The sequence below is a fragment of the Quercus lobata genome, chromosome 4, assembly GCF_001633185.2.
Source record: "Quercus lobata isolate SW786 chromosome 4, ValleyOak3.0 Primary Assembly, whole genome shotgun sequence".
NCBI lineage: Eukaryota > Viridiplantae > Streptophyta > Magnoliopsida > Fagales > Fagaceae > Quercus > Quercus lobata.
This window is the reverse complement of record NC_044907.1, coordinates 55,411,322-55,427,596: the sequence shown is the minus strand read 5'-3', so window position 1 is coordinate 55,427,596 and position 16,275 is coordinate 55,411,322. Positions and strand designations below refer to the sequence as shown.

Here is a 16,275-nt window from a genome sequence, read left to right as displayed (position 1 = left end):
GACTCTTTCTCACTTAACATTTTATTCCTTGTAGCATAACTATCCTAACACTTTAGATTGCTAACCGCCTCCCCGGGGGGGGGGGGGGTGTTAGGAGGCATTTCTTATGCTGAGTTGTCAGCTGCTAAGCTTATCTTCGTTAATGTCCTATCTTAAGCCATATATATACACTTTGAAGTGAGGTTCAAGTGATAATCTAGTGGTAATAGAATCTTTTATGGTTTCCCCTTAGAATTTAGTTAATTTTCCAAAGTCACTTCCCAAGGATTGTTTAAGCTGAGGGTTAACGAAGTCAAAAGGCAAATTGGTAGGTTGAGGTATTATTAAAACGCCCTTTATATGATAGGCCTAAGTTAAACAACTTTTTTTAAAATAATTATTTTAATTTAATTTGAGGAAAAAAGTTTCAACACAACCATAATGGTTTTTATGAGCTGAGAAGTAGGAACGAACCTAGAACTTCAGACAAAGGCAAGAAAGATTTCACATAGGAACAAATTAAATATAAAAAAAATTCTTTTAATAAAAAAACTTTCATGATATAATTCTTTATTAGCAAGATATTCCCATATCATGTTAATTAATATTAGTGATCATAATTTTCAATAAGGTAGCAATATCCATTTCTATAGTTCCATATCTTTGAACATTTTTAGGGGGTTCAACATGTAAAGTTTCAATATTTATAATTGAAAATTCAATAGTAACCTTCAAATCTTAAACACTCTGTAGACACCACATTTTGTATCACTTACGACTTGAGCCCCCGTTCCACAATAATATTGGAATTCTAAAGCCCGGGGTTGATTTAGGGCCCGATCAGATTGAAATTTACTTGAGGAAAGTCTTTTTGGAAAATATAACTCTTTTATGAACTAAATAAGCTATTTCTGGAAAAAGAAAGGAAACGAAAACCCTAGGGTATGCATGCACATGCTAAGGTTCCAGAAACTATGAAATACAAGTTTTCTGCATTTAAAAATTGGTTTAGAACGAATCTCACATCTTTTGAGAGCCATTCCAAACCTTTATTTTCTTACTATAAAAAACCATACATGATACATTTTCAAAACACACAGAAAATCCTAAGGGAAAACACAAGATTCACTAGAAATAGTGAATCAAAGAGGGAGTTTTTTCGCAAAACATCCTCAAGTCAATATTTTTCTGATTAAGGTATTTTTTGGCCTTGATCTTCGAGTTTCAAGTTTACTAATCACTTTTTATTTGATTGTGAATAGATTGACTAAGGGAAACAGTTAAAATCAAGCTAAAGAGCTTTGTGTTTTGAGGTATAATGTTCTAGCTCCTTTTCTTTGTTTTGATCTTCGTTTCCTTGCTTTTCTTGTTTGTTTATGTTACAATATGCATGCTTAGTTTAGGTTTTCTTTACTTTATTGTTTAAAGCATGTTAGTTTTAAGATTCTGTTTTGCTGTGTTCTTGTGTTTCTAGGTTAGGGTTTAAGGCGTGTATGCGCATGTTTACTACATGCGCACGCATACTTGAAGTATGTGTACGCATACAACTGGGCTACATATGCTATGGACACCAGGGGGGAGTCGCCACCTAGTTTTTGCAATGGTCTAGGAACCATATTATAGCGTTCTTTTGAGGAAGGATCTTTGATCTTACTACCAGAGTATGAGTTTGGAGTTTAGGTACGCTCTTGGGAAGGTGTTAGGCACCCAAGGTCGCCCAACCCTAAGGTTGGCCTCCCATCGTTGTGTCTTACATCTTAACCTTATTAATAACAATTTCAATATTTGCATTCTAAAATCACACACACTAGCATGCATCTAACATACAATCATGTCATTATTCATCCCAAAACAACACTTATCTATCCATAAAGCAAAAGGAAGCCAAACCACAAATAAGAAACCGTAGCATTCATATAACATGTGAACATCCTATCATACATCTAAATGAGGCAACAACTCAAACATGGCAGCAAGCATATCATGGCAATCACAAGATCATGTAAAGCATATGATCAGACATAAAACAAATATTCAAACGACATTCATCATCAAATGCATGTTCATACCTATGCATGGCTTACCTTCACTTACCTTTCAGCAACACAGCACCTATGGCATCATGAATGGGCATGTGAATGCGTGTTCGTGACATCAAAGCAAGAAACAAGCATAAAACCCTAATTCTAGGCATGTTAGAGACAAACAAGCATACAAAACAGAGACTTAAATACATATAAACACATGAAAAGGGTTAAAAAAGAGACTATACATGTGAAACAAACAAACCAAATAACATAAGAAATCTGGATTAGGGTTTCTAAGCAAGTACCTGCGTAAGCAACCAGAGGCCTGTGTACACAGGATTTAACTTACGTACGCATGCTTATGGCGCATAAGACTTGTTCAAAACCCTAACCCAAAAAAACATAACAGAAAAACAGAGCATAAACAAAAAACCCTAATTCTATCAATCAAACATGCTTAAAACATAAAAGAATTATAAAACTAACCTAAACAAACATGCATAAACATAAACTAAGCAAAAAAACAAGATTAAAACATAAGAATAAAAGCATAAAATAAGCTTTGATTTTGACCGTTCTCCTTAGTCAAATTTATCACAAGTCATTAAACAAGTAATTAGCAATGTTAAACTAAAAGGATTGGGGCCAAAAAAGGTATCAATCAAATAAAATTGACTTGAAAGTGTTTTGTGAAAAACTCCCTTTTGATTCACTATTTTCTAGTGAATCTTAGGTTTTTCCCATGGGATTTCTTTGTGTTTTGAAAATGTACCATGTAAGGCTTTATATAGTGGAAAAAATGGGGTTTGGAATGGCTCCCAAACGATGTGGGATTCATTCCAAACCTCAGCCATTATTGTAAAAATCTTGTCTTTTCCATGCTTCTGAAACCCTAGCTACGTACGTAGGAATGTGCCTACGTACGCATGCTTTGGCTTGCATACGCAAGCCACTATCCACGCACGTGGGCTGAGAGCCTCTTTGGTCATTTCCAAAAATAGATTTTTGCTCAATTAAAAGGTTATATTTTCCATTTTAACACTTCTCAAGTCAATTTGATATTTGATTGGGCACTAAACTGGCCTAGGACCTTAGAGTTTAAGTATCATTAAGGAATGGGAGCCCGAATTGTAAGGGGTATAAAATGCGATATTTACACACTCAGGCCCTATGTATGTGCACACAGACTCATGCCTAGAAACCCTAATCCGAACCTTTTTGCTTCTGTTTCTTTATTTTACTTATATAATATGCCTTTGCCTTGTCTTGTTTCATGCTTATGAGTCTTTACCTCCATGTTTGTTTGCTTTGTTTGTTCTTTGTATGTTAGTTTAGGGTTTTAACATTTTGTTTTGCCATGAACATGCAAATAATATGTCCATGCATTGATGCATAGGAGTTGTGATGCAGTGAGGTAAGACATGCATTCACATGAATATGCATTTGTTTGTGGACGTGATCTTGTTTTGTCTTGATGAATATGACGTGAGTTTTAATGAACATGATATGCAAGTTTATATGCCATGCCTTGGATATGATAATATGCTTATTTAATTGCTACCATGTCTATGTTTTTGCCTTGGATACGATATAATCTCATGTATGATAGATGTATGCTAGAGTTTGAGATATGATGAGATGCATGATAGATGTATGTTAGGGTTTGGGATAATATGATGCCATGTTGTTTGCTAGATGTATGCTAGTATGTGTGTGAGTCTAGAATGATAAATGTTGAATATGCTTTTAATGAGATTAAGATGTAAGACACAATGAGTGGAAGTCAACCCATAAGTTGAGTTAGGTACCTAACACCTTCCCATCTCCATACTTAAACTTTAGACACGTGCTCTAATAATAGATCAACCATTCCATGAAGGATGCTATATTTATGGTTCCTAAACCTAATCTAGGTGGTGACTCAATTTCCTTCTTTACCTCGGTCCACTCGGCCGAGGTGTACTCCCTCTTTTGCGCCTACACACTCCCCCCCCCCCCCTAAATGAATCAATTGTAGATGTTTTCCATGAACTACCCACACCTTGAAATATGATTTATAATATTATTGAAATAATACCAATCACATTCATTATCATATTAATTTTTAAATATTTTTGTGATAAAATTCATAGAAACTTTAACATTTTTCAACAACAAAAAAAATTGAATGGTGTTTTTTTTTTTTTTTTTTAAAGAAAAAGATAAGAATGGTAAGTGGAGTAATACTATGTGTAGACATCAGATTTTGTATCCCTTACGACTTGGGCCCCCGTTCCCCAATGATGGTAAAATTCTAAAGCCCAAGGTTGGTTTTGAGCCTGATTAAATTATGAATTGACTTGAAGAAGGTTTTTATGAAAAATATAATTCTTTTATAAATAAAATAAAGCTATTTTTGGAAAATAAAGGCCACGAAAACCCTAAGGCAACGTACACAAATACGCTTATGCGTATGCCGGTTTGATGTATGCGTATGCATACACAAACCTGCGTACGTAGCTAGGGTTTCAAAAGCTATAAAAGATAAGTTTTTTCTTACATTAAAGCTAAGGTTTGGAATGAATCTCACATCATTTAAGAACCATTCCAAACCCTCATTTTTCAACTATATAGTGCCTAACATGGTATATTTCAAAAATACACAAAAAATCATAAAGGAAAACCTAAGATTCACTAGAAATAGTGAATCAAAGAGGAAGTTTTTCACAAAATATTCTCAAGTCAATTTTCTTTTGATTGAGACCTTTTCTAGTCTCGATCTTCGAGTTTTGAAGTTTACTAATCAATTTTATTTGGTTGTGAATAGATTTGATTAAGGGAACAGTCACAATCAAGCCAAAGAGCTTTTGTTTTTGAGGTATACATTCTAAACCTTTGTTTTTCTTGCTATTTCTTGTTTTAATCTTTTTGTTTCCTTTGTTTTTCTTGCTTATTTGTGATATAACATGCTTGTTTAGTTTAGATTTTCCTCGCTTTATCATTCCTTGCATGCTAGGTTGTTAGTTTAAGTTTCTACTCTATTCTGTGTTCTTGCTTTCTGGCTTTCTAGGTTAGGGTTTTTCAGGGCATTTGCGTGTGCATGCTTTCTGCATGCATACGCAGACTCGAAGTATGCGTATGCATACAATTGGCCTACGTACGTAGGCCTATGTATGTGCACGTATACTTGTAATTTGAGTTTTTTACTTTTGTCTCTTTATTTCTTTCACATAATATGCCTCTGTTTTGACATCTTTTATGTTTTTGAGTCTTTGTTTCTTTGCTTGACTGCTTATTTGTCTTTAACATGCTAGATTAGGGTTTTCTCTAATGTTCTTTTTAATATACCATGAACATGTATTTGTATGCTCATGCATTGATTGCATAGGTGCTGTGGTGCAGTGAAGTAAGTAAGGTAAGTCATGCATTTGCATGAACATGCATTGATTGGAGAACATGATGAATTTGAATATGTTTGGTTGAAGGATGAAATACCATGATGATATCTAGTTTGTTTGATCTTAATATACTTATGTTCCTACTTAGATGAAGATAAGTATGTTGCTACCTTGTCCATGCTTCTGCTTGGATAAATATGGATGCTTGTTTGGATAAGTTGTCATGGTAGGTGTATGCTAAGGTTTATGATGATATGAGAAGTGAAGGGGAAGGAATTTAGAGATGACAGATCCATTTGGATGGGCTTGACAAGATCAAGATAAGTGGGCTGAAAGTGGACGGATCCAGTGTGAACGGACCAAAAGGTCACGTGGCGCTTAATTGGTCATTATGTGGCCTCCAAGAAATCCTAAATGGAAACGACTTGCGTCTCACGATTAATCCTAGCCCATAGAATCCCAATATAAATAGAATTCTAATACAAAGAAGATTCTGGAAGATACGCCCATTAATGAAGATCTTCCCTATATGGAAAAAGACTTCTTGAAAGACTTGTTGCGCGAGCATAGGAGTTTGATTCTATACTACTATAAAAACCCAAAGACCGTCAAAAAACAGGTACGCATAATTCATCCCAACTCTGGCACTCTAGAGTTGTGAAAAGCTCTAACTTGACCTTCGGAGGGTATTTGGCCGACACCACATCGATGCTCTCTGTTAGGTTTTCTCTTTTTGTTGTGCAGGTATCGTTTTGAGCGTGCAAGGATTGTGTGGCTCACTGGTGATTTTTCGGCATCATCAAGAAGCATGATAAATATATGTTAGGATTTGGGATGAAATACCATGTTGTATACTTAGATGTATGCTAGTGTATGTGTGTGAGTATAGAATGCAATGTTGAATGTGCCTTTAATGAAATTAAGATGTAAAACACAATGAGTGAAAACCTACCCATGAGCTGGGCAGCTTTGGGTGACTAATACTTTCCCAAAATTGTACTTAATCTTCAAACTCATACTCTCGTAGTAAAATCAGTCCTTTCAGAGCGTTATATTTATGGTTCCTAGACCTAATATAGGTGGCGACTCCATCTTTTCTCCGCCACGGTCTACTTGGCCGAGACGTATTCCCCTTTTCCTTTTAGTAGGAAACCGTTGGCGCCCACGAACACAATAAAAAGACACGACAATTTTACAACATTCTTAAAACATCATGCCACATCATTAAAAAAAAAAAAAAAAATTAATTAGGAGATAGTGGTGGTCTCATGTGTGAGTTGGTATACTAATTTATGAATATTATAAAATTGTTGTGAATTTTTACTGTGTTCTTAGCATTATTGAAAACATATACAATCAGTAAAGCACATACTATACTTTAATGTTATACCATAAATTAATTGATGCTTTTTTTTTAGAATCAAATTAATAGATACTTAAATGTTATACAAATGAAAGCACACTAGTTGTAAAACACATGTCGTATAGTGCATACACAATTAAATGGGTCCCACCCATATGTATTGTCAATTTGTCACCATCAAGTGCATAGCAATAATTAATGACCAACAGTTCTTTTGGTATGCAAGTACCAATCTTTTGTTTTTCCTTTACTTCTCCTTTATATTCACTTTCACTTTCCCTTAACATTTGTTTTGGTTTCCATTTTGTTGTGGTTCTGAAATAGTGAGTTCAACATCTATGAAAGCTCCTCTTCTTCTTTTTCAAATCTCAGAGAGACAAAGATAGATATTCACAGAGAGAGAGAGAGAGAGAGAGAGAGAGATACTTGTTCTAGATCCTAGGTTGTATTCAAACTTGGGCTAAAGCTTTTTGAGGGTTTGTACTTCCGATTTCAAACATGAAGACAAAAGGGAAAAAAAGAAAGAAAAGAGAACTCCTTCAGTGCACTATCAGAAAACAGATTCAACAATAACAAGAGGAAGAGGAGAGGAGAGGAGAGGAGAGATAGAGGCAAAGTGAGAGAGAGAAGAGAGGGGCGGAGAATGAAAGACACATAAAGAGATGTGGAGAAATAGAAAATAGTAGGTTTTGCTAATATAGATGAAGATATGTGAATAGGTTATGAAGTGGAGAGAGAATGTGTATGCGGGTACTCAATTTAGCTGTTCTGTGCATTTTGTAAAGCACTAATTTTCGTGGGTCCCACAACTTTGCTTAAAGTTGATTTTTTGAATTGTAAAACCCATTGAGAGCTTCCTTTCAAACACATTGCAAGTAGAGTTATGGAAAAATTTTTAGTTACAAATATGAGAATTGGGTAATGAGTTAGAGTGATAAGATTTGAGTGTTGAGATATGAAAATTGAGTACCTTCCAAACCAAACATAACCTAACTTTCCTTCTTAACTCAAACTATCAAGCATAATTTAAACAGAAAGCGTGAGAGAAATAGAGTCAACAAGAAAGGAATACAAGGCTAGGGCCCAAGCCCCAGGGGGTTGGTAAGTATATTTATAGGTGAATTTAGGATTTTATTAGTAGCAAAAGTAGGAATCAGGGGTGTTCGCGGTGCAATGCGGTGCAGTTTTGGGTCATTTTTAGCACCGCACTTTGCGGTGCGATTTAGCTAAAACCATAACTATACCGCACCTTATTTTTGCTGTCACATGTGCAGTGCGGTGTGGTGCGGTACTATTTAAAGTTTAGGCAAAACCATAACCGCACTGCACCTCATTTTTGTGGTCACATATGTGGTGCAGTGTATAAGATGCAGTTTGAATGATTTGAAATTTGTATATATTTCAAATTTTGGGCTTTTCTACCCAGCCCAAAACTAATTTTTCCCTTTATTTTGGTCCAAGTTTTAAACTATTGAGCTAGTTTTTCTTTATTTTGGGCTGGCTTTCTTAATCAACACTTGCTAGGGTTATCAAACATTTTTTTTTTGGAAAACTAGGGTTATTAAACTATTAATAATATATTTAATATTAAAAATATTAATATATAGAGAGGGTGTGGTGCGGTGCAGTTTATGCGGTTTTCTTATTATAAAACCGCAAACTGCACTGCACCATGCGGTGCGGTGCGGTGCACTATTACTTGCAGTACGATGCGGTTATGCTATTTTGCGGGCAATTTTGGTGCGATTTTTGCAGTTTGTGCGGTTTATGCGGTTTGGTGAACACCCTTAGTAGAAATTATAAGCCAAGGTGCCATGGCCCCCTTGGGCTCCCTTCCCCCTAGTTTCGTGTTTGTTGAAAAGGTAAGTTGAAAGAAGTTTCCTCAAAAATGTCCACAAGTTTGATTCTATCCTCTTCCTTGGAAAGTAGGTCCTTAATTGACCATCCTAGGGGCACAATGCCAATTCAATTATCATTCCATAATATATATATATATATATATATATATATATATAACGGAAACCTCTAAAACTCTCATAATTTTCCATGTCAGCACAATATTTAAATAAAATTATCATTTTATTTAAATAAAATAATTTTGTTTAATCCAAACTTAACAAGGAGTGAAGCTCTATCTCTTTAACAAGTCCAATTTAAACTCAAACTCATCATTATCATTTTTTTAAAACAAAATTATTTTTGTTTAATCCAAACTTAACAATGAGTGAAACTCTATCTCTCTAACAAGTCCAACTTATACTCAAACTAAAACATTGATAATCTATATATATATATATATATATAAATATAAAACTGAACTTTTGGTTGACCTCTTCACAATTTTTCACATTAGCATTATTTAAATAAATAAAAACAAAAATTTTGATAGGACTAAAAAAAAAAAAAAAAAAAAAAAAAAAAAAAGAAACTCACGTAACAAAAAAGAAAAAAAGAAAAAGAGAAGGACTCTTGTTACGAGTCTCTTTTCCCTCCTCAAAACCTTAGCAATTACCACCTCAAAACCCTAAACTTAACTTCACTTTAGGATTTAAAAAAAGAAAGAAAAAAGACTAATTTAAAAAAAGAAAAAAAAAAGGCAAGTAATGTGATTCAACTTTCTTCTTTGATTAATGAATTTTATGTCGAATTTTTTTATATATCGTTATTATTAATAAAATTTCAATTGAACATATGTGGATATTTGTTTATATTGTTATTAATGAATTTTATATTTTATGTCGAATTTTTTATTTGCTTTTATATGTGCCTGAGATTTTTTTTCTATCTTATTCTTTTGTAATGTTTAGAATTGATTTTCTTTAGAGTATTTGGGTGAATCTCCATATTTACATTGACATTGTTTTCATGGGTTTGGTTTTTGGGTTGAAATTTCTACTAATTTTTTTTTATTGTACATGGCAAGTAAAACATCTCTATTTTTTTGGAGAAAAATCTAAACTGCAACCTATGTCTTCCAACCTAAGGAACGATAAATTTTTATTTGGTATGTTATATATAAATTTGTTGAATTTGGTTTGGTTTTGAAGTAGAATTGGGAGATTCTATAAATTTTGAAGTTTTAAGTCTTGGGGTTTTTGGTATTTGCGTCTTAGTGGGTTCATCTTAATTCTTCACCTTAAATGCTTTTTATTTAGATTCATGTGATTTTTTGTTTTCCTATTAAAAGCTATGATTCTTGATTGATTAATTATTTGTTTGGATCAATTTCGATTAATTATTTGTTTGGATTCAACATAAAAGGTAATGGAATTAGGTATTATAATTTTGATATTGTTCCATGTTTTGAATTGTCTATATTGTTATTATTACGATAAAGTCATATTGCTACTCAAATTTGAAACTTGGTGTGTTTTCCTCGTAACATGGTCTTTATTTATATATTTGCAGTTTATATTAGTTTTGATTGTGTGTGTGTATATAACTATTGAGAGTTTTGTTTTATTAATTTAAGAATTGTAAATTACTTTGTAGGTTTCGGTAACTATGCACTTCTAAACTATGGAAAAATATAGAAGTTAAATATTTCTTCATTTAAAAAAAAAATACTAATTAGCAAAATGTCTATTTACTCATTGTTGGATTTTTTTTTTTAAGTCAATAGTTTTTCCGTGCGTCACACGGATTAACGACTAGTTTACCAAATACCTAAATCACAAAACTATGAAGAGAAATATATGTTGAATACTTATTTAGACTATTCCCTTCCCTTATTTTTATATTTTTTAAAATATTTTTGATATTTTGATAATTGAGAGTTTTCTTAATTGGTAAAGTTTTTTGTTATCGAATAAGAAGTTTATGATTTAATAGTTCAAATCCCGCTTACACCAAAACCGATTGATGTCTTAGGCCTAATGATAAAAAATAATCATCATAAAGCGGAAGCACAAGTTGAAATTAAATGTTTAAGTGACTTAGGGGGTGTTTGATAAAGTAGTTTGAGAATTATTGTTTATAATCATCATAAAGCGAAAGCACCAGTTGAAATTAAATGTTTAAGTGAGACTTAGGGGGTGTTTGGTAGAGTAGTTTGAGAATTATTGATTAGAATTTTTTGAAATACGTGTGGATGAAAAGGTATGTGAAAATGTGTGTAATATTTTTTTTTTTTTGAGAAATTAGGAAGGGATTTTATTGCTTTAACGAAAACTTTTGTCAATACTAACAAGGTATGTTGCATCACTATGGATGTCCTCTAACCAAATTTGGGGGACAATAGCATGCTTAGCTAGTTTAGCTAACTTATCTGCAACAGAATTTCCATTGCGTTTTACATGGGAAAAGGAACAGAGGTGGAAGGCTTGGGCAGCAAACTTGACGTCCTCAACAAGATTACCAAATGAAGCCAGGCAGACCGAGTCTGAGGTGAGGTGTTTGAAGATTATTTCAAAATCCCCTTCAATGACCACATCTCTTAGTCCTATTTCAGCTGCAAAGGAAATGGCTCTACGGCAAGCCAAAGCTTCAACTTCTACCACAGATGTAGGCATAGTGATTCTCTCTGATAAAGCAATAATTACTTCACCCTTAAAGTCTCTAATCACTACACCTGTGCCTGCCATTCGGATGTCTTGAAAGGTGGCACCATCATAGTTCACTTTGTATGTGTGAGCTGGGGGAGGGATCCAATGAGGTGGATGGTGTTGTGGAGGTTGGGGTCGGATCAAAGGAGGGTTGTGGGCCTTCTTAAACTCACTTAAACATTCCACTGCATCTGCATAAATCTTCTGGGTTGGCAGGCTGATCTTGCCCATTCTTCTTGCATTACGGTTGTACCAAATGCTCCATGCGATGACTGCAAAAGTTTCAGGTAGCATAGGATGTTGGTAAAGGAGAAAACCTTGGAATAGGTCTCGAAAGCTTGCAAAATTTTCCTGCAGATGATTTCTACAAGTTTCTTCTTCCCACCAAATTTCCTTGATTCTAATGCAGCCTCACAAAGCATGGACTGTATCTTCCATCTCATGATGGCAAAGATCACACCTTGGGTTCGAAGTCACTTTCCTCTTGTATAAGTTCAGCTTGGTAGACAGAGATTCATTACACGCTCTCCACATGAAATGTTTGACCTTGTTTGGAACATCAAGGGTCCATAGTTTCTGCCAGAAGTGCTTATGAGCCTGGGTATTTGATGGACCTGGTTTTGATGCTCCTAACTCTTCAACAAGGAAACGATAAGCACTTTTAGTAAAGTATGTGCCATTTTTTGTACCTTGCCAAAAGAGTGTGTTCTCTGTAGATCGAGTGCTTAGAGGAATGCTAAGGACTGCTTCCGCTTCAAAGGGTTGAAATTCTGCCTTCACCCGATTCTCTATCCATTTTGGGCAATCTTCATCAATGAGTGCACAGACCTTTGCATTACAGGGCAGGTGCTTTTGAGGAGAAATCACTTAACCTGTTTGCTGTCTTGGAATCCACTTATCACCCCGTATAAGCACTTTCTTCCCATCTCCAATCCTCCAAGCAGAACCTTGTCTGACCAAATCTCTTGCTTTCAAGATGCTCATCCACGCATAGGAGCCATTTTGTTTAACATTTTCATCTAGCACCATGCCATGTGGAAAGTATTTGACCCTAAAAACCTTATAGAAGAGTGATTCCTTGTTATGCAGCAACCGCCATACTTGTTTACCCAAAAGAGCTAGATTGAAGTTTTCAATGTCTTTGAATCCCAACCCACCTTGACATTTTGGTTTACATAGTTTATTCCAACCAACCCAATGAACTTTTCTGCTCTCACCCTTGTAGCCCCACCAAAACTTCCGGATAAGCGATTCAATATCCCTGAACAAGCTCTTGGGTAATTTAAAACACCCGATAGTGTAAGTAGGCATTGCTTGTAGAACAGCCTTGATCAAGACTTCTCGCCCCGCTTGTGATAAGTGTTTTTCTTTCCACCCTTGGAGCTTATGCCAAATTCTTTCACGAATGTACATGAAGCTTTGCTTTTTTGCTCGCCCAATAAAGGTTGGCAGCCCCAAATATTTTTCGTAGTGAGTAGACACTGTCACTCCTATCAAAGCTTTGATATCATCTTGGATGTTTGGGGCTGTGTTGGAACTAAAGAACAGCTATGTTTTGTCTCTGTGTGTAATATTATTTAAAATGTGAAAATGTGAGTTTGAACTCACTTACCAAGCAGACCCTTATAGTTTTAAATATAGAAAACTATTGTGTGGAATTCCTTATCCAATGGAGTCTTTTGGCTGAATATTACTAAATCCAAAATTTATTTGCGTTATAGGTACTGTTCTAACTTATTTAGTGAAATGAGGAAAGAGAGTGAATTTCGGCAACTATGTTGCCGAAATTCAACAAAAGTATGAGAGAGAAAGAGGAAAAGTGGGAGAGAGAAAATTTCGAATTTCGGCAACGGTGTTACCGAAATTCTTGCTGCCCAAATTCCTTGCTCGAGTGTGTCTTGTGTGCTCAAAGTGTGGAGTGCTCCCAAAAAAAAACCAATTGCGGCAATGCCATTGCCGAAATAGGGGGATTTTTTTTTTTTTTTTTTGGTAATTGTGGCAATGCCATTGCCGAAAATGGGAGGGAAAAAAAATTGGAATGGAATTGTGGCAATTGCATTGCCGAAATAGGTGAAATTTTTTTTTTGGCAATTGTGGCAATGTCATTGCCGAAAATGGGAGGAAAAAAAAATTGTGGTTGCCGAAATCTGGGGAGAAATTTAAAAAAAAAAAGTGTTACGTTCACAATATTTTTACAACATTTTCACAATAAATCACAAGTGATTAGTTATTATTAGTTCAAATTTGAATTTAACACTGAGATTACTTTTTTAATTCAACAATAACAACCTGCCACTTAAAATTTATTGTTAAAATATTGTAAAAATTGTGTGTACTTATCATTTAAAAAAAAAAAATTGTGGCAATGGCATTACCGAAAATGTGAGGAAAAAAAAAAAAAGGAATAGAATTGTGGCAAAGGTATTGCTGAAATATGTGAAATTTTTTTTTTGGTAATTGTAGCAATGTCATTGCCAAAAATGGGAGGGGAAAAAAATTGGAATGGAATTGTGGCAATAGCATTGCCGAAATCGATGAATTTTTTTTTTTTTTTTGCAATTGTGGCAATGCCATTGCCGAAAATGGGAGGAAAAAAAAATTTGTGATTGCCGAAATCTGGGGAGGAATTTAAAAAAAAAAGTGTTACGTTCACAATATTTTTACAACATTTTCATAACAAATCACAGGTGATTAGTTATTATTAGTTCAAATTTGAATTTAACACTGAAATTACTTTTTTAATCCAACAATAACAACCTGCCACTTAAAATTTGTTGTAAAAATATTGTAAAAATTGTGTGCATTTATCATTTCTTAAAAAAAAAAAAAATGGAATTGTGGCAATGGCATTGCCAAAAATGTGAGGAAAAAAAAAAGAATAGAATTGTGGCAATGGTATTGCCAAAATAGGTGAATTTTTTTTTTCGTAATTGTGGCAATGCCATTGCCAAAAATGGGAGGAGAAAAAAAATAATGGAATGGAATTGTGGCAATGGCATTGTTGAAATAAGTGAAATGTTTTTTGGCAATTGTGGCAATGCCATTGCTGAAAATGGGAGGAAAAAAAAAATGGTTGCCGAAATCTGGGGAGGAATTAAAAAAAAGTGTTATGTTCACAATATTTTCACAATAAATCACAGGTAATTAGTTATTATTAGTTCAAATTTGAATTTAATACCGAGATTACTTTTTTAATCTAACAATAACAACTTCCACTTAAAATTTGTTGTAAAAATTGTGTGTACATATCATTTCTTAAAAAAAAAAAAAATGTGGAATGGATTTGTGGCAATGGCATTGCCGAAATAGGAGGAAAAAAAAAATTGTTCCAATTGGTTTGTGGCAATGCCATTGCCGAAATAGAGGAGAGAGATATAAAAAAAGTACGCATATTATTTTTTCAGTATTTTTTGACTGAACCAGTTTGGTTTATCGTGTTCTTTTATGGTAAAAGCATTCTACGAAATAGATAAGGATAAATTCAAGTACACTCTCTTGTACATTGATTCTTATTCTAAAGTGCATGCTGTAAATAAAAAAAAAAAAAAAAGTACATAGATTCTTATAGGAGAAAAAAAAGACTGATGTGCATGTTGTAAAAAAAAAAAAAAAAAAAAACGAAAAAAGTATATAGATTCTTAAAATAGAAAAGAAAAAATGATTGATGTGCACACTGTAAATCAAAAATAGCATAGAGAGTACATAGATTCTTACAATATGGAAGAAAAAAAATTATTGATGTGCACACAGTAAACCAAAAAAGTAAAGAAAGTACATAGATTCTTACAATACGGAAGAAAAAAATGATTGATGTGCACACTGTAAACAAAAAAAAAGTACATAGATTCTTACAATACCGAAGAAAAAAATGATTGATGTGTACACTGTAAACCCAAAAAAGCAAAGAAAGTATATAGATTATTACAATACGGAAGAAAAAATTGATTGATGTGCATGCTGTAAACAAAAAAAAAAAAAATCAAAGAAAGTATATAGATTCTTACGTGCACGCTGTAAACAAAAAAAGCAAAGAAAGTAAAAAAAAAAAAAAAAAACCAAAAAACAAAGATTCAATCAACCAATCACCTCAACTCCTCATCTCATCTGATTCTTATTCTCTATGGAAAATATATTTTGTTAGGCTCATATCACTCCTAAATCTCCAATATCGATTTTTTTTTGTCTTTTTATTCTTTAGTTTGTAATAAAAGGCAAGGCAAGGCAAGGCAAGTGCCCTTGTCTTTTTTATTTCTCCTCCTTTGTTCAAGAATTAGAATTGCATCTCCTCACAGTATAAGGTCCTTCGATTGCAAAGTTACTCTTTTACTTTACTTCAGTGTGCCACAACTAAAGATTGTAAGTTTTTTGTTAATGTAAGTTTTTTTGCTTTGCTTATTAACTTATAGTTCTAGAAATTAACAGATTTATTATTATTGTATAAACATGTGCTTTGTAAATATTAGAAGCTAATACATTGTAAAATATTATGTATTGTTGTAGTTGCAATTAATATTATTTGTAAAATATTGTTGTTGTTGTTGTTGTTATTCAAATTTTAGATTAATGAATTATTTTTTATGGTTATCTGATTGTGTGTGTGTGTGTGTGTGTGTTTTTTTTTTTTTTTGCAAGTAACACTCTATAATTCTCACTCTTTTAGGGGAAAAAGAGTAGAAAATAAGAACCGTGAAAATTTCAGTGACATTAGTGCTGTTTAAATAGGATGCAAGTTTCATATCAGTTAAATTCTTAGATTTTAAATTGTATAATTAGATACACAATTGACCAAATACAACACAACACAGATAGGATAGTCTGGTACAAATAAATTACTTAACTATAAACATATATTCACTACAAAGAATCTCTGCAAAAATCTCAATTTCTTTGTTCTTTTTGGTTTACAGTGTGCACATTAATCATTTTTTTCTTTCCTATTGTAAGAATTTATATACTTCCTTTGTTTTTTTGTTTACAACGTGCAC

The 16,275-nt window shown here is 33.5% G+C and overlaps 1 protein-coding gene across 1 annotated transcript; it reads right to left on the bottom strand.

Moving 5' to 3' along the window:
- Positions 1-11,701: 11,701 nt before the first annotated feature.
- Positions 11,702-12,601, bottom strand: LOC115985477 (uncharacterized mitochondrial protein AtMg00310-like). Its single transcript, XM_031108419.1, has 2 exons — positions 12,163-12,601; positions 11,702-12,078 (listed from the first exon to the last, which is right to left on the bottom strand). Exons 1-2 carry the CDS (start codon positions 12,599-12,601, stop codon positions 11,702-11,704), a joined length of 816 nt encoding a protein of 271 aa, XP_030964279.1.
- Between the last annotated feature and the right edge of the window lie 3,674 nt (positions 12,602-16,275).